The following is a 26,328-nucleotide window of genomic DNA, read 5'->3' on the forward strand; positions in this document are numbered from 1 at the left end:
AATTACTGCCTGGCCGGCCGAATTGCCCCTCCCAACTCACGCACATGTCCCTCCATCCCTACAACATTCCCCTCTCCTCCGCTCCACACCCCTTGTCCAGCTGTCGGTGTGTGAGAGAAATAACACTTTACCCTTGTCAGGGTTGTCACAGGCCCTGCAGCCCCTGTTCTCTCCCCCTTTGAAACAGCAGCCAGCGGCAGGCACTCATTGATCAATAGCTCGCTGTATTAGCAATCACGGTGAAGCGAGTGTTGGGCGGATGGGTGGAAGGTCCGGTATTTTCCCCATTTTAACCTCGATCTGTAGGCCGGTTCGCACTCTGGTAGTTGAATAATACCAGAACGATGCAAAGACGGTAGGCGAAAGCAAAACTCTAGATCAAGCTCGCTATGCAGTTTGTTCCACAGGTTTAAAGAAAAGCATCTTCATTTCATCTCTGGTGTGCGTCATACATACACAGTGTATGTTAAGTTCACCTTCTGCAAAACAGCAGCAGCTGCAGACTAACCTAACCGCTGGTTCTTCTTCCCTCCGTGTTCCTCGCGCTCTTGGCTAACACGGGCCCATTTTTTATTCCACATTGTAAACTGGGGAGCTGAGGTCAGCGAGTGAGAAAATGAACAGTTGCCATTGCCCATCTTGAGGGCTTCCTTCCAGTAAACCCGCTGGCTGACAAACACATTTGAGTCGACAGGCTTCTGGCATTAAAGTGGAAAAAAAACAAACAACCCCCCCCCCCCCCCCCCCCCCCCAAAAAAAACCCTCAAATTTAAGTGGCGTGTGTTCCACATTTGACATATTTTCTCAATTTTTAAGGGTTTAAATCAGTGCAGCGGCATGTAGGTCATTTCCCTCGGTAATTGGTAAAGTTTAATCGAAAGCATTATGTGCACAGGCTTCAGGCAGCCAAGTGGTGACTGCGCACAGTAAGTAGCAGAGCACGAAACGCAAAGTTCAGTTTTACATTTGCCATTATTTCTAATTACATATCACCTAATTTACCGTTACATGCATATATATGAAGTTATTATACGCCTATGCGTAACACTGTTGACACTGCGTAGTTTACTGCTCGGCTTCTGTAATGTGCAGTTTTCAGCACCGGTGCAGAATAAACATGGGAAACTTCAGTCGGTTAAAGGAGGGAAGCAAAAACAGCAACGTGCAAGAAGCAACATGAGAGCGAGTGGCGAAGGCTCCCCAGGAATACGCAGATGGATTTGCATGTTCACTTGGGAGTTACAGTTTTGGATTTCCTCCCTAGAAATAATTTGCCACAGAAAATAACCGAGGAAGATAATATCAGTGTTATTTTGCTACTCCTAGCTGTATTTGCATATCTCTTGTTTTAAATAAGGCAACCCCCTCGGAGTGAAACTCGGTTTGTTTTTTTTTGTTTTGTTTTTCCTAAGCTTCATTCAGCATCACCTCTATTTCCTCCCCTCATCCTCACAGATCTAACACCTCTCCCTCTCTCTCTCTTCTTTCTCTGTTTATTTCACTCTTTCTTTCAGGCCTACCTCCTCTCTGCTGTCTCACACTGGCACTAGACTGCTCTGAGCGATTATCAAACCTGAGAATATTTTTCCATCCCCATGCAAATCACCCCACCATGCTCTCTCTTATCGTTCCTGCTTTGCCCCCGCTACCTCCTCCCCGCCCCGGCCCCAGCCACCCCCAAACGGCTGTGTGTAATCAAAGTAAACGGCAGCTAAAGCTAAAAGGGAAACGCTCTTTGTGGAGATGGATGGAGGGATTAAATATTAACCGGATGCGGCTGACTTAAGGCAAGTGTTTTACATAGCTGCTCCCGCCATGGATGCCGCACATTGATCCCTTCGCCCTGGTGCTTTTACTTGTTTGGCTGCCTGCCGTTAATTTTTCACCATCATCTCGCTGGCCGGGCCTTTAGAATGGGAACGGGGGTGGGGAGGAAGCCAACAAATGGTTCAGCCATCTATACCCCCCCCCCCCGACACACACACACACACACACACACATACACAGTCCACCCCCCCCCCCCCCCCTTGCTGTGTGCTTTTAACAGGGGCAGGTGAGATGGATGATAGCAATTTGAAATTTTGTTTGTGCGTGTGATCATGGAGATTGTTTTCAGTATTACCATGGTGTAACAATTCCAGTGATTAATTGAGGTGAATGCTTGGCTCAGATTAGAAAGATCAGGGAAACTGGAGGTTTTTTTTTATTTTTGCCCCCCCCCCCCCCCCCCCCCCCCCCCCCGTCCTTGCTCCTGACTTGTCAATGTCGTGTTTATCAACTGACCTCAGAGTCCAAAGTTGCTAGCTTTTTATATGTGCTTGCAACAACACGCTCTCCCGGATTCTTGCCTCCACACACTGCCCCTCTTGTCATATCCCTTACTTCATTTCCTCGTGCCTCTTTCTTCCTGTCCTCCAGCTGTGATTAAAAGACAAAATCAAACCACTCAGGCCAAACTTTGTCCAAAGAGGAGACTAAACAAAAACAAAATGGCTTACAGTGGCTGCACTATTCCAGGGGTAGGGATTTTCTTCCAGTGGCAACAGCGCGGTGTTTTCATGTGTTTGTTGTCTGCATGTGTATAGCAATATCCTGTGGGGGTCACAGAGGCGGCCTGTTAACGTGGAGGGGGGGTTATACCAGTGGACCTTCATCCCACCCCTCCTGCACTGGTGCTGTTGACAGCATCATGAAGGCCTTCTGGCATTTATAAATGTGTGTCCGTGCTCCAGCTTAGCGGCCCCCCCAACTCCTCTCCAAACACTTCTGCTGCACACACTCCCACCCCAGCCAGAGTGCACATCCGACCGGGTCGCAGGCAGGTCGTGACCCCCAGGTGGCCACGGTCCGAACGAAGCAGGTTCTTATTTGCTCTCTTTTCTCTCTTTTCGGCTGGCTTCATATTCTATTTAAGTTCAAAGAGATATGAACCTTTTTATGCAGGATATCAGTGTTTCGCTGCCGGGAGGTACAGATAGCTGGTATTTAAAATGCTGCATGGTATTAATTTGACGATTTTCATGCCACCGAAAAAAAAATGTAAATAATTTTGTGGTTCAACCAGAATTACACATTATTAAAATGCTCTAAGCCAATAAGCCAATATTAATAGCAACGATAATAATAAGAACGCTAAAAATATTGTTGCCCTGTTGTGTAATCCAATCAGAACGCTACATTAAGTTAAATCCGGCTACCTTTCATGACACCATTGTGTTTGATTTCTCCAATAAGCACATGATGATGAAATTGGTACACAGTGTTAGACCTGCCTTATGGGTCATCCTCTAATATGTGGCAAGGAAATCTATTAAATATGTCTGACTCTACTCTTTATTCCCCTCCTTTGTCTATTGGATCCTCACGAACGTCTTCCTTTTCATGCTGTTTTCTTTCTCTTTCTCCTCTCCCTGTCTTTCGGTGTTTCAGGCTCTTTTGCTCTCCTTTAGTCAAAGTAGCCCTAGTCCCCATAGCAACACATAGTGAACTCTTACTCATTAGTGTGTGTTGCAGCCCAATGAATGGCCTGGATCCTGCTCCTCATTCCTGTGATTTCGTACTAACACAACCATCACCTCATCGTGATTTGTATTTTCTTTTTTTGTACCTGACTGCAAGGAGTAAATGCTAGTGAAGACATTTGGATGATTTCAAGTCAGTAGTGGGTGGTTGGGTGTGTGTGTGAGAAAGAGAGAAAGCACATGAAGATTGAGAAGCGACACTGGGAAATGTCCCTCCGCCACGCCTGACTCGCGCTCGGCTGTTTTCTTTTTTTTGGCCGTTAAATCTCCAGTGTACTGATAACAGGTCAGCCGTTGAGAGAGAAATGAAAGGGAGGAGGAGTGTAAAGAGAGAGAGAGAGAGAGAGAAACTGGAAGGGGGGAGAGTGAGGAAGAGGAAGACTGGGATATGATTAGAGAGCGTGTGAGTAAGGGAGTGTGTATGCAAGAGGGGGGAAAAAGCGAAAGAGAGATTGGTCTTTATGCTGGCTCACCCATTGCGTGGGCGGTGCATGGAGTAGAGAGGTCAATAGGATGCCGTGATAGGCTAATCTGCCAGGAAGGGAGGGCTAGGGCAGGCCTCACGGGAGCAGCTCATTGGCTAGACTCATTTGCCCTGTGAAATAAAATCTCATCATGTCTTTGTTTTCTTTTTCTTTTTTTTTCTCTCCACCATTTCAAGATTGATAGTGCGAGCATTTGCTCTGAAAAGTCTTTTGGCGTGTGTGAATATTTATCTGTTTGCATATAAACTGTATGCATCTGTATAACGCTGCGTGTGTGTGTGTGTGTGGCAGACCTCTCTCAGTTCATCCCAGTTCCTGTGGGAGTGTGCGTGCATGCGCAACATTTCCAGAGCTGTGTGTGCTCGTACTCCCAGTCAGACACATGGATGACAGATGACCCAGTGGGAGACACCAGCCATCCTGCCCAACCGGAATCTTGCTACCCCCCCACCCCCCCCCCCCCCCCCCCACCCCCTTGCCTATTAAAAAGTGCGCACTTTGTTTACTTCCTCGGCTTTTAGCCATAAATCCTGGATCTACCTCCAATGTGGCGTTGCCCTCTTTTCCTCAGGTTACGGCTTTGAACACGATCATAATAGCTGCGTCACCGCTTGTGTGTATCTGTGTGTGTGTGTGTGTGTGTCTGTGTGTGTCTGCGTGAGAACAAACCAGCCGCAACCTGGCTGCATGCATGCCTGTCTGTCGCTGCCTATGTGTGTGTGTTGGGGGGTGGCGGTGGGGGCTTACTGGACCAGAGGAAACCTAAATCCTCATATAAAAGGGCCATGCACTCAGGCTGGGCTGAGGAAAGGAGGGAGGGAGACAGAAGGAAAGAGAGAGAGAGAGAGCGAGGGAGAGAGAAGGGGAAAAAAGTTGATTTCCTTTTTCAGCAGAGCCATACATCACAGGGCCTCCCAGCTGCAGTGTCACAAGCTGACAGAATGACATGTGTCATTTATCAAAGGGGCCAGGCGGGGGCCTTGGGAAACGTGCACCACAAAGCCTGAGAGAGTTCATTCCAACGCTCAACCCACCCTCCTTCCCTTCCTCCCTCCCTCCCTTCCTCCCTCATCTCTACTCCTTCAGCCCGCCCCCGCTGTTCACTCTCCTCCTCGTTTTCTCTTCTCCCTGCCTCCCCTCCCGACCACCTCCACCCTCCTTACTCACTTTGCCTGGTTCCAAAAAAACGGGCCCTGTAATGTTTCTGTCTTCCCTCTACTCTCACACAGCCGCTTTGTGTGTTTGTGTGCGTGTGCGTGTGTGTGTGTGTTTGTGTGTGTATACAATTGTGTGTTTGTGTATGCAGGGCTGACCCATTGAGTGCAGGCGCTGGCTATATCTTCAAAGCCAACTTTTGAAAAAAAAAAATCTGAAAGAATACCGGTAATTAAAATATTCAATAAGTTGGGAGGGTATTCAGAAACACTTACAAGCGGTTTGACAACATCTACCGATATTTTTATACATTCATTCACAAATTTCTCACTAAATGATGCTATTAATATTTACCTTTGTTTTTCTGACGTGTTTAAAACCCGCCTTATCTTTCTGAATGTCATTATTGCACCCTCCGTACGGAATAGCTGGTTCCCCCGTGTCATTCTTTTGCTGTCGTTTTTAAATTGTCGATGCAGTCTGGAAACATTTATATGCACAAACACACTCCATACTTGCTACTGAAGAGTTGTTTGACAGAGAGATTACAGCTTTTCTGGCTGTTCGGGACCCAGTCGGAGGTCCGCGGGGGTCACGGCACTGAACGCACTGGGCCTGTTTAAGGGCACATTACTCTGCAGAACAGCTCGTACATAGGAAAGCCCGTTGTAGCTGATGTGTCGGTTACTACAGCAAACAGTGTCGGTCCAGTTGTGGCATGCCTTTCTACTACTACTTTCTTCCGTTAATGTCTTACCTCACTGCATGCACTCCTTTTTCTTGCTTCCTCTCATCAATCATCATCTCACCTTTCATCCCAAACCTTCATCCACCCCCATCATAACCTCAGCTAGGGTTAACTCCATTGCAGCCACTTCCCGAATCAATGAACTATCTTACCTGGGTGCCCTTCCCTTCCTCCAATCAGGTTATATTATGTATTTAGAGAGGCCAGAGCCTGATTATCATCATCATCTGTTTAGATGCCTTAGAGCAGGCCTTGTTTTCGTGTGTTTTTATGTGGTATATTAAACTTTTTCTTTGAAGAGAAGAAATACGGTAAAATCAACATTAAATCATCGAATAAGTAAAAGTTTTTTTTCTTTGGTTAGTAAGTGACAGGATATTTTTAAGGCATGCTAAGGTGTCCGGATAAATACAGTTTTGATGTATCTTGTCAGCACGTGTCTACTTTGAAAGCCGTGCCTGTGCGCTTACTTTCGCTTTCCAACAACCAGACTAAACAGGGTATATGGCGCTCACTGTGCAGACTCCAGCCAGGTCCTGGCAGATCATATAGCCTGAAAAAGAGCTGAACAACTCTCTGGCTGGAATTCTCTTTTTAATAATTAAAAATCCAACTCTGGGTCTTACAACTTGGTGAGCAAAGCAGCGAGAGTGAATGAGAGGGGAAAAAGATGGGGCGGGGAGGGAGGAAGAAGACGTGGGGGAGCCCTCCTGACGGTGTAATGTTTCCTTACTTTGTCTGCTGGGGTTAAAAGACGTGGTACATCATTAAGAAGAATATTGAGTGGCAGTGTCACCGACAGATGACCCTTCTAACAGGTCATGGATAGTTCACTCTTAAAAGCCCCCCAGCCCGCTAAATACTTCCCCTCCCCCCGCCTCTGTATCCTCAGCCATAGGTGTGAGTTCAGGGCTGAGAATTTGCACTCACACAGTGGCCGTTTTAATTTCTTTGTTTTCCCTTTTTTTTTTTTAGTGCAAAGAGCGCAGTCAAGTTTAGCTACTGTATGATAAAACAATCATTTCAGGCAGCATACGCTACACCACCATAGCTTTTTTGGCACCCATGGATGACTCAGCTCATACTAAAGCAGCATATGCATTCATCGACACCAGAACTTCATCACTATCCTTGTGAGGTCATTACATCGGTGAATACACTCGGTCTCTTCTCAGCTCTTCTGTTTTGCTTCTTCCTCTTTGTCTTTTCGCCCCTTTTTTTTCATCCCTCTCTGTGCATTTCTTGTCTGTCTGAGTTTGAGTGTGCGTCAGGGCGGTGGGGTGGGTGGGGGGGAACTGGGGAGACAGCCCCTTTTCATTTGTCTTCATAAGCCTCATTTATTTTTGTAGCCAGATGTGAACTGACACACATCACTCAGTGCAGCCCTCCCAACCTGACTCCCCTTCTTCCTTCCATCAGCACCCTCGAGCCCCACCCACCCTCCTTCTGGGAGGTCAGGCAAGCACCCAACCACCTCCTACAACCCCCCCCCCCCCCCCCACCCTCTCATCTGCATCCCCCACCCCACCCCCACCCCTAAATCCATTCAGCATTGCACAAGATGAATGTGTCTTTAAAGCAGAGATTGATTGTGGATATCAGAGTTATGGCGCCATTCATCACAGCAGATATTATTCAGACGAGCAGGATTGAACAAGGAGGTGGGACTCTTGAGCCCACGGGTGAGTTCTTGGGGGAAGATGGGCTTTAAACTTAGAGGGAGTTTAATAGATTTTAGATGAGTATGTGTGTGTGTATGTGTGTCATTTTGTGTGTTTGGAAATGAATGGGTGTGTTTATTCTCATGTACTTGCTTTTACCTTCATAAGTCTGCCACACTTGGGAACGCTGGCATGTGTTTGCGTCTGGCTTTTTCTCATCTCTATTCTCGTCAGTGTGCGTGCGTGTGTGTGTGTAGCTGTCTGCATTGATCTCCACTGATGTGATCCTCCTTCAGAGTCTGTTCTCATCAGACTCTGATTTACGGCTTCATTAGGATCCTTGCGCTACCTCCCCTTCTTTTTGTCTCCCTCCTTTCGCCAGGTCACTCTTAGAGACACACACAAATACACTCGGCCACAGTCAACACACACTCTGTGGAGGGAAAGCTGCAGCTAAAGGACTTTTCATCGCAACACTTTGTATAGTTGGTTTCTGTTCTGTTTGTCATCTTTATGAATAATCTCTCATTATTCATCAAGGCTTAGCACCTCATTGTGCCTTGAGAGTTGAAGTGCTGTGGCGGTTTTGGAGGTGCTTCCCTACCCCCAGGCAGCCCCACTCTGCTGAAAAGAGCCCTCATTGTGTGTGTCGTCTTTTATGGCGCTGTCTGAAAGAGAGGGATGCACTCCAGTCGGCATTCAAATGCACGCGGTAAAGCAGCCAGTAGAGCAGGACAAACACCACAGGTTGTAAACGCATTGAAAAGAAGTGTGTGTGTGTGCGTGTGTGTGTGTGTCTTCGAGTCTGTAAGGGTGTGTGCGTGCATGAGGATGTGTTAACGTGAATGTGAGCGTGTGTGAGTCTGGGCAGGCTCTTGACTGAAAGGTTTTCACTCTCTTTACCTCCACTTTTTCTCTCCTGATACAGTTTGCCACTTACTTTTACTCCATTTTTTCTGCCCACCTGTCTTCTGTAGAAATGACTTTCTTCTTCCTCCATGAAGAAAAGAACCTCAAAGTTTCTACTTCTCGTGTTTTCACCCCTTCCCACCTCCCTACCGAACTATTATCAGGAGTCAAGTCATGCAGAAATGTAAAAAAAATAAGAAGGTAATCACACTTTGTGCTGGTGCTTTTGTCGTCAGTCCGTGATGGAAATGGGTCTAAATATGAGATTAGAACCTGCCGGTGACTGATGCTATTAGGCAGATATGCCATAGACTTTACTATCTCCCATGAAGGATTAGCGCAAATTATACTGGGAGACAGGCTTGATTTCTCCTCTGCCTGGGTGGATGTGGGCATTTGAGGCACTCTAAGTTGACAGCGTCTGTCTCTGCTTAGTTCTCTGAGACAGGTTGTGTGACAGCTGATGCCAGGCAAGGGCTTAAAAAGTGTGTATGTGTGGGTGTCTATTTGTGTGTTGGCCGATGTTTGGTCTGTATGTGTGCGTGTGTGTGTGTGAGTGCGTGAGAGTAGGAGAGTTATAAACTGACAGGCGAGTGTGTTTGAATGTGATTGCACGTCAATGACTTCTTTTTTTTCAGAAAACAGGTTCTCTTTGAGTAGGGTGACAATTGGGATAGGCTAATTTTAAGCCTGGTGGCTTCCTCTTTAATTCTACACACACTCTTATCTGGCATTATATTAAATAATTAAACTGTCTGTTAGATTGTCCAGGTGAAGCTGCTGTTTTTGTAGATTTAAAGGAAGAAACGTGGGTCAGACACCAGACCAAGTGCTAGTTTCAGTGTTTAAATCCACCTTTAGGGAGGCTGATTAAAAACAGAAGCTCGATAAATATTTCTATCTTTACTTTCATTCAGAATGGTGTGTCGTGACAGAAAGCTAGTTGACTCCTTCACGTTGTACGTATCTCAAATTGTATGAACAATCTTTAACTGCAGGATATAACAAAAAGAAAGTGGTCAAGCACTTTGTTGAGCTCTTAGGAATGTTTTACTGAACATGCAAATGCTCCCCATTTTAGCCCGTCTGTCTCCTCTTGGTGATCTGATTTAGGAGGGTGACATGTCCTTTAATGTTGGGCAGTAAACTGGAGGGTTGGATTTATAGCCTGAAGCCTTGTTTTTCCTCTGGCTGTCTCTGCCTGTTGGCTCCCATGACGACAATTCAAGTTTCTGTTACTGCATTTAAGGTGGTTTCAAAGGTGCAACCGTTCATTTCTACCTTAAATCCTGCGTCTGCGTATGTCAGGAAATTGCCCGACACAAGAGAAGCTTCACAAATGACTTTCTGTCAAATATTACCTGATTCTGAACAATTACAGCAAGCTGAGGTCATTTTGGGGTTAAACTTAAACACAAAATGTTCTTGTTGCTCTTGATCATTGAGAATAACTCATTTTAAATTCAATCAGTGCAACACATAAATGCAGCAAAGTAGCAATTCAACAGTTGGACCCAAAAAAAGCTGTCTCTACTGCAACCATTCACATCCTCGTCCTCAGATTTCTGCTCCGTCTCCCAACTCATCAGATTTCTCTCTTCTCTATCCTCCTGTTTAGCTTGTGTGGTGTGATGCAGAGTGGTGCTCTGCTGTGTCAGCAGGACTGAAACAGGTCAAAATCTGCCTCCGATTGGTGTCGAGTTAGACCATTATGTACTGTAAAGCTTGTAAGGGAGTCCTCTTTTAATATAACGTGACTAACATACCTAAAATTTACTCCTGTGAGTTTCTGAACAGTCTGCCTCTGAAATGTACTTTAGAATCATGTGAAAATGTTGGTGTTTCTAAAAACAAAAGCATTTTTATTTTGCAAAGGAAACTTTTTTTTGCATTAAAAGTCATGTCAGCGCCAGCTTTGCTATAAGAAGCCATTATTGGTCTCCTCTACAGGCGGATGTTCCAAATCAGTCTCATCCTCACGGCACAGTTTGAGTGATCAGTCCGAGGCCTAGTTTGCTGCTGCCAGCATGGGACACGATGTTCTATTCTTTATTTATTTCCACGGCCCATGCATTTTTCCCATATAAAGACAGTCTATGTCCGACCGTGTCAACGTGTGATGGATTGCATAGTCCTCTTCTCTAAGGAAGAGAAGGGGGGGGGGGGGGGGGGAATGTTGGAAAGAAGGGAGGAAAAGAAGGAGGGAAAGAAGGAGTGAGAGAAGGAGGAAACGGAGTGGTGCGGTGCAGCAGTGAAGGACATGGCAGCTTAGTGCTGGCCAAAAAGACTGTGCTGAACACCTGCTCCTGTCTCCAACGCCCCTTCAACCTCCTCATTACCTGTCAATCTATCACAAGGCAGCCAGATCAAATGTCTGCAGCAGCCAGGACTCGCACAGGGAGGGAGTCGGGGAATGAGGGAAGGAGGGGAGAATAGCAAGGAAAGAAAGAAGGGAGAGAGAGAAGGACAGATTGCATGTCTGGGAGAGCTGAAAATGATGGGGAAGTAAATGGAGCAGCTGCGTGTGCATATCGAAGATCTGTTGATAATTTGGAGTAAACTTTGTTCTTCTGGAGGTAGTTTGTCATGTTGCTATATTTAGAATTCATGGAATACAGACTGCATGTCAGTAGTTGGATGTGACATTATGCAAATCTGCTTTATCATTGTCGGTAGAGGGTTTTAAAAAAAATAGGAATGATTCTCAAATCAGACATTCGCTTCCAAATAAAAGAAAAAAAGAGCATGTTTGGAGAACTTTTTGGCATCCATCTGGTCAATATCTTAAATCAAACACTTCTCAAACAAATCAAAGGCAATCATGTTGTCAGAGTTTCTAAGCAGCAGCCTGCTGTTTCCATTCCTAACTGTGCTCTAGAGCACTGCGCAGACTCACTGTACAGCACCCTCTGGCCTTTGATAGGCACCTTTGTGCAAAAAGATGGGAACCTGTGACAGACAAGCTCCTCTATAGGAAGGTGGGGCCTGTGGTTTCAGATTACAGCCACAGCGCTGACACTGTGTGACTGTGTTTGTGTGCTGCACACACACACGTTTATGTATACGGTGAGCACCTTTGCATGTGTGTAGGAGAGCATGTTGTCTGAATTAAATGTATACGTGTGTGTGTGTGTTTGTGTGTGTGTGCTTTAAAAAGCAGATGAATTTGAGCTCATCAATGTGCATTAGTGCACACATGACCAGCCCCAAGCCCTCGAGTTCTGATCCCTCTCAATCACCGCTCTTTCCCTCTCTCTTACATTTTCAGTCTTTCTTAAGCTCCCTTGCCCCTCTCTCTCCTTTAGTGTGTGAGCTGTGGTGATTTACGGTAATTATCCATCGTTGGGTCATCTATCAGGCTGGCTGTTGCTAGGAGATGGAAGCAGCTGCTGCTGGCTGTTGTCTTGTCAGGGACAGTGCATGTGTGTGTGCGTGCGTGTGTGTGTGTTTGTACATACTTGCGTTTGTGTGTGTTTCCTGGGATCTGGGTAAGGACGTGTAGGTACTTCTGTGTGTGTTTACTGGCAGTGTGTGTGTTTGTTCAGGTAAAATGGGCCATCCTGATGTAGGGATTTAAAAGCGCAGGTGTTGCAAAAGAAAGACGGAAGCAATGAAGTCAATGGATGGAGAGAAGGATTATAAGAAGGAGTGAGGGTGGGGTCAGAGGTTGAAAGAGTCCAGGTGGAAACTTAGTGCGTGTGCATGTTTGGGGAGGGTGGGCAGCTTAAAAGGCACAGGTGTGTATGTGTGTGTGTGTGTGTGTGTGTGTGTGTGTGTGTGTGTGTGTGTGTGTGTGTGTGTGATAGACAGGGGAACTGAATGATAAATTTTTCTAGGCAGATGGAAGTTAGAAGAAGTCGGGCCTTGGGGAGTAGTTTTAGTGGCTGTGAAAATTGCAAGATTGTGTGTGTGTGGCTTGTGAATAAAGTACATTTTCTATTGGCAGGTGATCATCCACAGATGGGTGCCGGTTCAGATCCCCACCGAGGGTCCTATTTCTCTTTATTTTGTCCTTGTAATCCACCTTAACCCATTGTGTTGACACCGTTTCAGGTTTCATGTTCTGTGCGCGCCATTCATGCTGAAGCTGAGGGAACCAATCCTCACACGCAGGGAAAGGTCAAACTGCAAATAGTGTAGTCTTAACAGTAGGCTTTCAATAGACATATGAGAGGGAGTTTTCAAAAGTACTATCCCCACAGGTAAAGTGGGACATGTTTCTCTTTCACAGAGACTGCAAAAAAAGCAGCACTTAAAAAAATTTACTGCCAGTTGTAATAATAATTCAGGATGCAGTGTTCCACATTTAGAGGCGCCAGTGGCCTATAGTTATCCGTTGTGTCCCACCAATTTTGCACAGTGTTGTATTGAACAATTTTCCTCTCTTTCTGCAAATAAGTAAATATTCACATTCTAATATAAGTGAGCTATTCAAATATGTATTAGTTACTCTTGCGCACAGAAAATACCATAAATGTATCATGCATACTGAGGCCACATCGCACTGCAGCCTAAAAAGGCTGCTGATGAAGCTGTCTTCACTACCTCTTAGCCTCCTCGTACTTTCACTAAAGTTTCATTTGCTTTAACCTGTTGGCAGGTCTGAAAGAGGCAGCTGGATACAAGCCACACATCCATATGAGCCACGGTAACTGTAAATACAGCCTCCACTCTCAGCTCTCCATACCAGCCTAATTAGTGCCAGTTAGCATTTGTCATTGCATTTAGGGGTGAAGATTAGGAACACCTCTCAATTAATCTGCAATCAGCCTGTTTGTTAATTAGCTAACCTGTTCTAAGTGGCCTTCAGGGCTCTTGTGTAATTAGCTAAGCTGCTGAGAAACAGGTCTGTGTGTTGACATTGACCTAAAGCTTACACACGTGTGCACAATACACACACAAACACACACATTTGTATATGATGTATGCTGTTGAAGACCGTAAAGGTGTCTCCAGTCATACTCAAGAAACTTGGCTTCCCCGTAAACTACATATAAACACGAGCGTACCATCTGCATCTTCTGTGTGTTCATGGGAAAAAGAGGCTTAAAAAAGGCACAAATGCAAACACACACACACACACCCAAAACACCCACTCCATTACTCAGTTTATTAGTAGTCGCAAGTGTACTGTGCTCATCCAGACATACATATTTGCACGTCGTCATGCTTGCAGCAATGCGCTGATTGTTTCTTCCTTCACTCTGAGACAAAACTGCATCCCTCAAAAGTATTCTTAGAAAAGGCAGGAGGGAGGAAAAAAAATACATACTGTACTCCCTGAGCACGTACACTCTTTTTAACATTTCATCCTTTTCAAGTGCAACAACATTCTCACCAAAATGAACAGCTTCTCCATTGCTGTGTCGAACCTTTTTTTTTTTTTCCCTCGCTCACTTCAAAGCCATTTGTTTACCCTGCTGCCTCCTGACATTGTCTGTGGTAATTAAAGGAGCGCACTGAAATTTATGGTTTAATTATACAGGCCTTGTTATGCAGAGAGGACCAGGATGGGCTGATATGCTCAATAAAAATAAATAAATTCCATACGGGTTTATTGAACACGCTTTTGCAAGGGGCCGTGGGGGGGGGGGCATCATTCCAGCGGCTCAGGTGTGTGTGTGTGTGTGTTCTTCTGTATGCAAATGTGTGTATGTTTATTTATGTATTGCCTCGCAGGGTTGCTGCTCAGCGTGCAGTGTGAGTGGGTGAGAATGAAATGTAAAAAAAAAAAAAAAATAGCCAGATGAATTGCAATCGATTGGCGCTGGTTCACTGTATTGATCCCTGAGCATGTTAAAGCCTGCTGTACTCCATGAAGAACACTCAGTCAGTCAGTGTGGGCTCACCCCCGTGCACCCCCACCCTCTCCCCTTCCTCATCCACCCCTTTGTGAACGAATGCATGGCTGTACCGTATGCGCACTAAATCACATTGTTTTGTTACTGTGTGTATACGTACAAAGCAGATATGATGGCAACCGCAGCCCCACCTCGCATATAGGCGAGAGTGTACGTGCGTGTGTGTGTTTTGGTGTTAAGCATGCACCGTAATGGAGAGTGATCTTGGCTGTGGCCCACAAGCAAGCTTCTCTGAACTGATCTTTGAGTTGGGTATAAATAGCGCTGGCTCTATAAATAAAACAGCAGCACCTTTCGCACTCACTCTCTCTCATTTGCGCACACATTCAGCCCCTCTACTTAGACATTACACCTGCCCAGGCACTTACATGGCACTCGTGTGCATAAACACTCCAACACGAGCTGCCCATTAATCCATATATCATTCTTTTTAAGGTCGTATAGAAGGAACTCTGCGGGACATATTTACACGAGAGTGTGACTTGTAGCAGGTTAGCGCCTCTTCAGCCCCACATTTATAGGACAGTAATCTCATCAGGTGAACAGAATTTAGGCAACTAAGTGGACGCTTTGTATGCATTTTTATTCTTTCAAAACTCACTGAACCTGAGCTCCTTTCTCTCAAAGACCAAAAGGAAACTCTTACAACTTCCAGCTAGCATATGCTTTGCTTTCAGTAGCTGTCGGCCAAGAACTTAAACGGACAGACTGGCAAATAAAGGTCCAGCATTGATATGTATACACTCAGCTCACTCAACACACAACACCATCTAAAGCATCACTGCAGTGAGTTTAAATAATGCTACTAGCTCACCGTAACGCAACACGACTTGAGGTATTTGCCGGTGCAAAATGATCGCTAAGAAGGCCAGTGAATATCTGCCAATAAAACTGGATTTCAACACCAGTACCGTGCGCACGACGCTTAATCACTTTTACACCACTTTCTGTGTCAGTCCATTATGTTGCTATGTGTCTGAAGAACAACGTGTCCCATCCGCTGCTGTCTGCTGAGCTCAACTCAAGCTAGAAGTGTTTTGAAATGGGGTGCAAAGAGGAAGGGGGGGGAGGGGGGGGGAGAGAGATAAATTGGTACAGCGAGCTGGAATGCTGCAGCAGTTATTTAAGGCCCTGTAGGTGCTGCCTAGGCCATATGCTCCCATTATTCCGCTTGGGAGGGGCCCATGTGGGCGTGTGAGCAAAGCCGGAGAGGGGAGGAGGAAGAGGAGGAGGGTGGGAGAAAAAGAGAAAGAAGGGCTAATGGATGAGAGTTAAAGGAGAAAGGTAGCTGAGGAATTATTTTAAGGAGAGAACCCCTATCAAGCGCGGGAGGAATTTTTAAGAACGGGATACCGTGGAGAAGCCTGAGATGAGATGAGAACGAATTAGCTTCTAAAGTAAATGATCGCCTTCACCCTCAATATCCGGCTCTTTCACCGTCGCCTTTGCATAATTCATCTCGTCAAATTTTGAGGTGTGACAGAATATAATTCATGAACTTTTGGGGTCGATAACTTCTCTCAGGCATCTCTATCATTTTCACATCACCAAGCTGAACTTAATAAGATTCTGTATGACACACCTCCTCACTGGTGTTTATTTTGTTACTTTCTACACCTCGTTGAAAGTGAACTATTTGAAAGTGAATAGATGACTATAGGTCCTCAATCCATCCAGGTGTATTAATATTTATCTATTAAGCAAACAAGGCCTTACCCCTCTCGCTTTCTCTCTCCCTTGTCCCTCGCTATTTCTTGTTCTTCCTATCTGTTCAGTATCTTGTCAAACTGAGGCCTGTGTTCCTGATCAGGGCATTGCTCTCATGTTAGCCGCTTCACAGGAAGCACATCCCAGCATTCCCTCTGACACGCTGGCAGCAGCATTACCATAATTGGCTTTTCTACATGACGGGACAGAGGAAATAATAATGTCATTTTATTTACAGCCCTCTTGTCCCGGTCCGAGAGCTATCACCCTCCCTCTTTCTCCAGCTCTGCACCACGCACTGACATACACCCCTCCTTCTCCTCTTCTGTCTCATCTTCTCCTCTCCCTGCGCAGGACGTGAGTCTCGTTCTGCCACGGCGTGTAGGTCAAGCGATGGCTTTTTGATCAGCTCCTGTCCAAAGCCATCAGGCTTGGGAGGCACGTAATGGAGAGCGGGGTGACAAACAGAATCTGGGGAAGGAATAAGACTGCCAGTTTCCTATTAGGGGCCGGCCTAAACGGCCTCTGCCCCCCACCTCACCGCCGCCTTCTACACCCTCCTCGCACCATTCTGCGCCGCGAACCCCACTCCTGCACTGCCTAAATCACATGAGTGAAGGGCCCCATGATTGGACATTAGTGCCGCAAATGACTGCCGTGATTGCCCCCTCTTCCCAAACTCACATCAAATAAATAAAGAAATGTGTGTAAATAAATAGAAGGAGGGATTGCTGGTGAAACGGAGGTGGTGGCGAGGGGAGGCTGACTGGTTTCATCCCCTTCTTGCCCCCCCCCCCCTCTGCCTCTCTCTCGCTCGTTTCATCGCCTTTCTGCCTTTCTTATCTGGTTTGTTTGGCTTTGACAGCGGCCAAATGGTGAAGCTCTGCGAGCCTGACAGAGAGTTTTATTGATTTAACAACCAGCAGACTCGCAGCAAAGAAAAAGGAGAAAGCAAAAAAAAAGGAAAAAATGGGTAGGGCGGAGAAAGATACAAAGTTTTGAAAAGGAGTGATATGTTTCTGCTCTGCTCCTCGCCAAAAAAGCTGACGTATCCCGCTGGTTGTATTTCATTTGCTATCATTTACAAAAGTCATGCACACACACACACACACACACACACACACACAAAAAGTTACGCTGCGTGTAGACGGAGAAAATGTTTAAGAGATGATCTGTACATAGGTCCATCGCTCTGTCTCGCTGTGAGGCCCAGTGTTGTGTTGAGGCAGCAGGCAGGGCGTTCACCGCAGACTTTTCATCAGAAAACATGATATCAAACATAACAGGGCACTGCACAGACTCGTTTCTGGTGTGGTCCCTGAGTGCTCGCGTTAAACGCACAAACTTGATCACGGATTGCGATAGCAAACATCTGTAATGGCGCACGGCGCTCTGCAATCTTTACATATTAGGCAGAAGTTAGAATCAAGGGTGCTTCATGGGTGCATTAGTTGGGTAGTCCTTCAGGAACTATCTCATTTAAATATGAATAATAATAAATGAGGCAGATGGGAACAAAACACATACTTGAGCTCTTTTAAAGCTCTTATCTCTAATCAAATAAGGGTCTGTGTTCCAAAGTGTATTTGGTAACCAGAGACTTGAAAACCTTTGATAATGCATGCATTACAGCTCTATTAAGTGTGTATGTCAATCTATTTGTGCATTATGCATTTTTCAAAGAGCTCTTTACAACACTTAAAGGGGCTTCTACAAACCCATTTTGCTACTTTACAAATTTTATAAGCCTTTTTGTTAGCGCTACATTAACCCTCTGAGCAGGTACCAGGAGATCAGAGACACTGGGTGGATAAGTCTTGCTTCCTTTCCCCGTGTTGTTGCTGTTGTTGTTGTTGCTGGTGATCTGGCGTGGCTGGTGGCGGGCTTGATTGCTGCTGCTTGTGACAGTGAGTCTGCAGTCCTATCCTGGCCGCACTGCCGCCTGTCTCCTTGATGGCGGCACGTCCCCGAGCAAAAGTGACAGGCGCTTTGGCGCCCGTGCAGATGGCCCTGCTCACAGCCATCACCCACTCGGCAAACCAAACCGCCAGGGACGGCACGCCAGCCCTTCCCGGGCCCGCCCCTTGCTGCTGGTGTTGCTCTGCATATGTGCATCCAGGAGAAGAGAAGGGGCTTAATCTGGCCGCCAGTCACAATCGCACTTCTTCAAGTTGCGGGTGATTGAGTTGATGCGTAGCTTCTAATATTTGTTGGGTTTTAGCATCCTGTCAGAATTCATGCAGCATCTCAAAACAGACGGAGAGATCATTTATTTCAGACTCAAGTTTCATCACGAACGTTGTACGTTTATGGCTTGCGAAGCCGTCCACTTGCTGCCTGTGATTTTTACAGATGTCTGTCTCTGCCAGTCTTTTGTCTGTGGGCTTTTGATATCTCCCTCTTTGTTGTTTCCATGACAACATGGCAGGACAGGAATTGATTGACAGGGATCGTCAAAGGGTTCCCTGGCGACCTGCTCATCGTTCGAAGCCCCTCCCTGCTGCAGTCTGTGTTTTGTCACTCACCCAGGGATATTTCTGATCTGCTGCTTCTCATTCCTGCTGTCTGTGTATCTGCGTGTCTACTTATTGAACACTGCCAGCTAGCTGTTTTTTTTGGCTGCAGCTGATGTGAGTGATTTACATAGGTAATTCCTACTGTATGCTTGCGCCGTTCCTGTGTGCTTGAGAAGAATGGATAGCCGTTCTGCAGGATGCTTTGTATATTAAAAAGGCTGATATGTATTGATAGCCTCCTCTTTTGGAAGCGGGTTAGTGAGAGGGAAGGCACTGTAGCAGAAGACACTCTGCAGATGTGTTGTAGAGAGTACAGCACATAATGCTAATCTGCTGTGTTAGGGATTTTCAGGAGTTTTAGAAACTGTCTCGGTCTCAGTCTGTCAGTGGGATTGAAGCGCAGCCAGGTTCTCCTGTAGTGCTCTCATTTCACAGAAATCCTGTCAGGCGTTAGGGGAGTATGTTGCTCATTTGGAGAAGGGTGTATCAGTAGCACACAGCGAACTCAGACTTATAGGCAATATTATGGTCGGTGGGTTCAGGTTCGCGCTGTAAGAGCAAATGTGTACGAGTGGGGGGGGAAAAATGCATAAAGTACACACATGGGCACGGAAGGTGAGCATGCGTGCGGAGTCGCAATCGCAAACAGGCACTTACGGAGGCACTCACACGTACGCACATGCACATCATCACATACTCACAGTTGATGGTGCAGCTGCTCACCTCCTCCCCGCCGCCACCCACCACCCTCCACCCTCCACCCATCTCCTCTCAGGCAGCAGTAAATGGTGCCAGTGTATATATATCAGGTATTATGTCCACTTAGATTATGATATGACAGGTTAGCGTGCCGTTTGAAGTTGACAGCACATCTGTTTCATCGGGAGAGACTGATACTGGCATGTAGGACACACATCTCACCATGCAGGAAGGAGATAAAGGAAGAAGCTAGGGGGCCGTCTCTCCTGTCTCCCTGCCTCACTCACCCTCTTCTTTCTCCCTTTTTTCCCCTCTCATTCCGCCTCTCCCCACCTAACAAACCCACCGCCTCCTGCTCACTTTTTCTTTCTCTCCCACGTCTTCTACTCATTCACTTATTCTCCCCCTAACCATCTCCTGTCTGCGCAGCTTGCTAATGCTTACTGTGCCTTTCTTTGCATGCACACACACACTCACAAAAATGCACGCCTCCAAATGCACGTAGTCTGTCTTTCAATCTCGTTTGTTTTTACGTTTTTTTTTCTCCTTGAAACCTGTTACATCTTAGTTCTGTTTCCGCTTGGCTTTTTTTCTTTAATCGAGTGTTTGCCTTCCTGTTTTAATTTGTCTTTTTAAGACATTGTCCGTGTTGTTGTGGATCATCGAACAGCTGGAGTGCAAATATATAAACTGGTTGCATTTGTATCGCTCTCAAACCAGAGAGCATTGTTTTTCCAGTTCCTGCATAGTAGCACAGTGACCGTCAGCTAATTGGAGTGGGTTAGGAAAACTGTGATATCTCCAAAGTGGTAATTTTTTTCTTCTGTCCCTCTCCAGTCGAATAACTTGAATGGGAGAGGAGCTAGGCTTCATGGACTAGATGAGTGAGATGCAGTACAGGCTTGGAAAAGTGAGAAAGAAAGAGAAGGGAGGGAGCTGAACATGTAAGCATGCAGCTGGCTAACAAGGCCAAACAGCCAGTCATTTCCTGGGGAACATGAGGCATGTGTGGAGGAATAGATAGTTGGGAAGGAAAAGGACAACTGTCAGAAGCTCAGTGATTTATTTTTCCCTTGGAGGTTTTTTTCACCACTGGCTTTCAGAGACACATGTGTGCAAAGTACACACAAAGTCATGCATGCATGCAGACATATACGCACACTCACATTGGGTGAGAATAAAAGCCTGCATTTCCCACCATTGAGCATTCATTCCATGTTATTTTGACAGTGGTCCTGTTAGTGTGCTGTAAATCTTTAATTTCACTGAGCTGACCTCTTTTCTTCTCCCCCCCTCCATTTTTATCTCCCCTCTCTTGCTGTCTCTCTGTACTCCAGCGTACATGCCCGAGGACGAGCTTAAGGCAGCTGCTCACGATGAGGAAGAGCACCTGCAAGATGACGGCCTCTCATTAGACGGCCAGGACACTGAGTTCCTCTGCAACGAGGAAGAAGAAGACGTGGATGGGGGCCGACCACCTAGCTACAGAGACTCCCCACTCAGCAATGGCACTAACCCTGACGCTGGATACGGGTCTCCGCTTAGTGATGCTAGCGACCGACTTGCAGACTTCAAGAGCACCTCTTCCAGGGATGGTCAGGAGAGGGAGGGCTCAGCTTTTCCCTTCCGTCCCAACAACGGCCTCTCTTTCCAGGACAGCCTGGCACAGATGAAGGCCGTCTATGCAAACCTCATCTCAGATGCCTCTTGGTCTAGCATCACAATGGACATCATGAAATCTAAGCCTGCTGCAGCTGGCAGTGTCAACAGTGCCCTCACTAGTCCAGAGCCTGCCTCTACTGCCTCTGTGGCCACAACTACAACCATAAATAAAAGCAGTGGGGTCAACATGGCTAGCAGTCACCATAACGGCAAGACCTCCAGCACCACTGTCAACCACACAGGGAGCGCAAGTGGCAGTACAAATGGCACAGCAGCTAGCTCTGTTAGCAGCCACAGTGCAACCAGCAGCAGTGGGAGCAGCAGTGCTGCTGCCAGTAATGGTAGTGGTGTAGCCTATGACTGGCATCAGGCAGCACTTGCCAAAACACTTCAGCAGACCCCCTATCACCTTTTACCAGAGCCTAGCCTCTTCAGCACAGTGCAGCTCTACCGACAGAACAACAAGCTGTATGGCTCTGTTTTTACTGGTGCGAGCAAGTTCCGCTGCAAAGACTGCAGTGCTGCCTATGACACACTGGTGGGTTTGACGGTCCACATGAATGAGACGGGCCACTATCGAGATGACAACAAAGACAAAGAGGAAGATCAGGGAAAGCGCTGGTCCAAACCACGTAAGCGTTCCTTGATGGAAATGGAGGGGAAAGAGGACGCCCAGAAAGTTCTGAAATGCATGTACTGTGGCCACTCATTTGAATCTCTACAAGATCTCAGCGTTCATATGATCAAGACCAAGCATTACCAGAAAGTGCCTCTCAAAGAACCAGTGCCAGCCTTGGCCACTAAACTGGTGCCCACTTCAGCTAAAAAACGTGCTATCCAAGATGCTATAGTCTCTCCATGCTCCCCAGACTCTATCCATGCTGGTAGTGGTGGTGGCAGTGTCTCTCTTGGGGATGTTGGCAAAGACACAAAAGCTGCAGCTAACCCCTATGTTACGCCAAACAACCGCTATGGCTACCAGAATGGTGCCAGCTACACATGGCAGTTTGAAGCTCGCAAAGCACAGATTCTAAAATGCATGGAGTGCGGGAGCTCCCATGATACATTGCAGCAGCTGACTGCCCACATGATGGTTACAGGTCACTTTTTGAAGGTCACAAATTCTGCTTCCAAAAAGGGCAAGCAGCTAGTCTTTGATCCAGTGGTGGAAGAAAAGATTCAGTCTATCCCATTACCGCCAACCACCACCAGACTCCCTGTTCCCAGTACGGTTAAGTCCCAGCCAGTGTCTCCTGCACTATCCTCTGGCTCAGAGGAAAAGAGGGAAGCGGGTGAGGATGAAAAAGTCGAAGGAGGCGAGCAAGTGGAGAAAAAAATCAAGGAAGAGAAAGACGACTCAGGTGAGAAATCTGAGACTGACACCACCTCGTATAAATACCTTAGAGAAGAAGACCTGGAGGAGACCCCTAAAGAGGGTTTAGATATTCTCAAATCCCTTGAGAACACAGTATCTAGTGCTATCAGCAAGGCTCAGACAGGCACGCCCACCTGGGGTGGCTACCCTAGCATTCATGCGGCCTACCAGCTGCAGGGTGCCGTGAAAAGCTCAGCTACTGTTCTACCCCCGACTGTCCAGAGTGTTCAGATGCAGCCAATGTTTAACAGTGGTCTACGAAGTCTTGTGAGCGACCCCAACTCAGTCATCCACTCACCTCGGAGCCCTTCCTCTCCTACTCCCCTAAGGAGCAATGTCACCGCCATGGAGGAGCTCGTGGAGAAAGTGACAGGAAAAGCTGCCACTGTGAAGAAAGAAAAGGAGGAGAAGATGGTGAGCCTGGAACGATGCCGACAACCATCGCTGGGAAAATCCCCTTCCCCTGCACTGAGAGAACAGCGAGAGCATTTGGCATCTCCAAATGACTTTTCTGTAGGTAAACCATCTGGTATGAGAAGTAGCAGCCCGGGCAGTGTAGATTCAGAGCTTATCTGCAAGAAGGAGCCCAAAGAGAGCCTAGTAGATAGCCACAGCAACCATTCAAAGAATGGTTCTGAGACGTGCCAATCCCCAGTAACTAACGGAAACAGTCTTGGCATCATCACCGATCACTCACCTGAAAGTCCTTTCATCAACCCTCTTAGCGCACTCCAATCAATCATGAACACACACCTGGGGAAAGCCTCAAAACCAGTAAGTCCCGCAGCAGATCCACTGTCTATGCTTTACAAAATCAGCAACAGCATGATGGAAAAGCCAGCTTTCAACCCAACTCTTCAGGGCAAGCCAGCTGAGCCCGTCAACCACTACCAGCTGTATGAAAATAATGACCAGCCCATAGACCTGAGTAAAAATAAGTCCGCCACTAATAGCAACAACAACAACAACAACAAAAGCAGCAGTGCACTTTTGACCAACAGTAGCGTAAATGGTAACAAACCCCTTATTTCCCTCCCTGACACAGTCTCCTCACCCCTGAGAGAGAACGCTCTGATGGACATTTCAGACATGGTAAAGAACCTCACCGGGAGACTTACGCCCAAATCTTCAACTCCCTCCTCCATCTCAGAGAAGTCGGACGCTGATGGCAGCGCGTTTGAGGATGCCCTCGAGGACCTCTCCCCAGTGCAGAAGAGGAAAGGGAGACAGTCAAACTGGAATCCCCAGCATCTCCTCATTCTGCAGGCACAGTTTGCGTCTAGCCTGAGGGAGACCCCAGAGGGCCGCTACGCCATGACCGACCTGGGCCCTCAGGAAAGGGTCCACATCTGTAAATTCACGGGCCTCTCCATGACTACCATATCCCACTGGCTGGCTAATGTCAAGTACCAGCTGAGACGAACTGGGGGCACCAAGTTTCTCAAGAACATGGACTCGTGCCAGCCCGTGTTCCTCTGTGGTGACTGTGCCTCTCAGTTCAGGACTCCCTCCTCCTACATCAGCCACCTGGAGTCTCACCTGGGCTTCAGCTTGAAGGACCTGTCCAAACTGTCAGCTGAGCACCTACGGGAGCAGCAGGCTGCCTCGAAGGTGATCACAGACAAAATGATATTCGGCAGCCCCCTGTCAGCCTTGACCACGCCAGAGGACGACACAGGCTCCGTGTACCAGTGCAGACTTTGCAATCGGACATTCGTCAGCAAACACGCAGTCAAACTGCACCTCAGCAAGACCCATGGCAAGTCTCCAGAGGACCACCTGGTGTTTGTCACCGCTTTGGAGAAACTGGAGAAGCTAGACAAAATGGAGAAGGTTTAAACAATGTCTCGAGCTGAGAGTAAAGACTGACAGCTGTGGAACTGACTCGATTTTCATTGCACTAAAAATGACGTTGTTCACAGTTACTGCACTGGGCCGAACTGAGCCGCCAGAAAAATAAAAATAAAAATCAAGTCTTATTATTATGAATTTTTTTTTTGTGATAACTGCCTGACTGGACCATGTCTTTTCATGTCAATTTGTTTTTGTTTTGCCAAGCTTTTTTACACTTATTTTGTAATATATTTATATGCTATTTGTCTGATCTGTGCATGTATTTTAGTGAATCAAGGTTAAACACGATATTTTAATCTTTTCATGGCAAAAATACAACTACTGCTTCAACGGTAAAAGTGGCGAGTGGACAGAATTGGTGGAAAAGATAACTGTATATTACTTGATATGAAGAAGGTGGAAAATTCAATGTATACACCAAAAGAATGAAAGAATACCCCGAAAGACTGAAGTAGCACCTTAGACAGTTGAATTTGTAAAGAGAACATGTTTTGAAATATCTTGCATTTGTCAAAATCAGATTTTAAAAGATCAAGGATTATCACCCCACCCCCACCCCGCCCCTCTTTCCTTCTTGGGTTTCTGTCACGGCAATGTTTTTGATGATGAATGGCCTGCTCATAAATCTGTCAGTGTAAAAAAGAGGGAAAAAAAAGATCACATGAACATTTGGAAAAAGTGAAATGCTGCTTCTGGTTCTGAGTTAATCAGTGGAAATGAACGGCCATCGGTATGCAAGTTTGCTGCAGAAACTTTTTCCTTGTTGTGAAGTATCACCTCATAGCAATTTTCCAGGTGTATGGTTTGTTACAACTTTTCTCTTTCTAAACTGTGTCGCTTTATTCAGCTGTAAAGAGAACAGTCCGTCACGTGTAAATGATTACCAGTGAAATGTCAGTACTCCATGAGACATATCTTACCATTTGAAAAACGGCTCAAAATTGTTTGTATCTTAAGGTGTGTGCATTCTTGAACTTTTATATTGTCATTTTTATATACAAAAAGAAAAAGCTAAAAAATAAAAACAGATGGTGTACATAGATATATGCTGTAGAGCTACGAAATGACCTTTTTTTTAAAGAAAAATACAAATTTAGCTTCTTTGGCTTGGTTTACAGAAATGATTTTAATTATTACTTGCATCCAACTTGATGCATGAAATGGTGTGGAAAATAAATAAGCGATGCACAATGACTATACATTTCAATGTTTTATCGACAATATTGTAAAGAAAGAAAAAAAACCACGACTTTTTAGCACCGATTAGTTTGTTTCATTTTTCTTTTCTCTCTCTCTCTCTCTCTCTCTCTCTCTCTGAATTGTAAAATAAACCCCAAAGCAGTTGTTAACAGTCAGATTTTTGTGGTTGTGTGTTCTTTTGTCATGGCGGTGCACCAAACTCAAAATGTAAAAACTCGGCTTTGTAGAATTTGCTCTCGAGCAAAGTCAAGTGTGTACACCCATGTCAAATCCTAACCCAGTGTAACAGGATTTCCTCTAGGGGCTATTCTTAGCAAACTGGAGGTGAGATTCGAAACGTCTCGCTGCTGGTACATATTCTGTGTTCTGTAACAGGCCTGCTTTTATGTTTTTCCCAAATTGTTAGACAAAATAAAAGTCACTGGTGTCATACTTACAACTGATGACTGAGCCGCATCATACCACCAATGATTATAATGATGAAGATGACGGGGATGATAAGCCTGTAAGGGTGCCTATTGTACAGTAAGAAACCCATGCTAGGCTTGTGACTGGCCTTCGGAGGGACGTTCTGAAAGAATCAGTGTTGTATTAATGACGGCAGTGTATTTTTTGCGTGTCTTCTTGGAGCAAAATCAGATGGCTGTCTGTTCTGCTTAAGTTTAAAAAAAAAAAGGGGCAATAGGGAGCCTATAATCAAAACTGAATAATACATTTTATGTGATTCTTGAGACGCTATGGGTGAATCTGCGGCCTGTGTCACATTAATCACAACCAAATTGAATACATGTGTGCAATAAATGCTACTATTTTAGCACATGTACACATTTTTTGGTTGATTTGTCCAACTGTATTTTTTTTTGATGAAGTGTCACTTATCACTGAATACAGGCTTTTTTGTGTGTGTTTTTTAAATTGTTAGTCAGATATAGTGGAAGTTGTTGCAGTTTCTCGTTCCACTTTACTGATCATTTT

At 46.0% G+C, this 26,328-nt stretch overlaps 1 protein-coding gene across 4 annotated transcripts in view; it reads left to right on the forward strand.

Moving 5' to 3' along the window:
* LOC146658747 (teashirt homolog 1-like) overlaps nt 1-26,120 on the forward strand; it is a 36,761-nt gene extending 10,641 nt beyond the window's left edge. For 2 of the 4 annotated variants that reach the window (XM_085422466.1, XM_085422465.1), the window contains exon 3: nt 20,600-26,116. In XM_085422466.1, the coding sequence (XP_085278592.1) occupies nt 20,600-24,138 (3,539 nt within the window). In that variant the 3' untranslated portion in view covers nt 24,139-26,116. The other 2 variants (XM_085422464.1, XR_014913749.1) reach the window with 2 other exon arrangements.
* Nucleotides 26,121-26,328: the final 208 nt, after the last annotated feature.

The sequence above is a fragment of the Rhamphochromis longiceps genome, linkage group LG11, assembly GCF_057381845.1.
Source record: "Rhamphochromis longiceps isolate RC_006_pf linkage group LG11, R_longiceps_female_GT1.1, whole genome shotgun sequence".
NCBI classification, from domain to species: Eukaryota; Metazoa; Chordata; class Actinopteri; order Cichliformes; family Cichlidae; genus Rhamphochromis; species Rhamphochromis longiceps.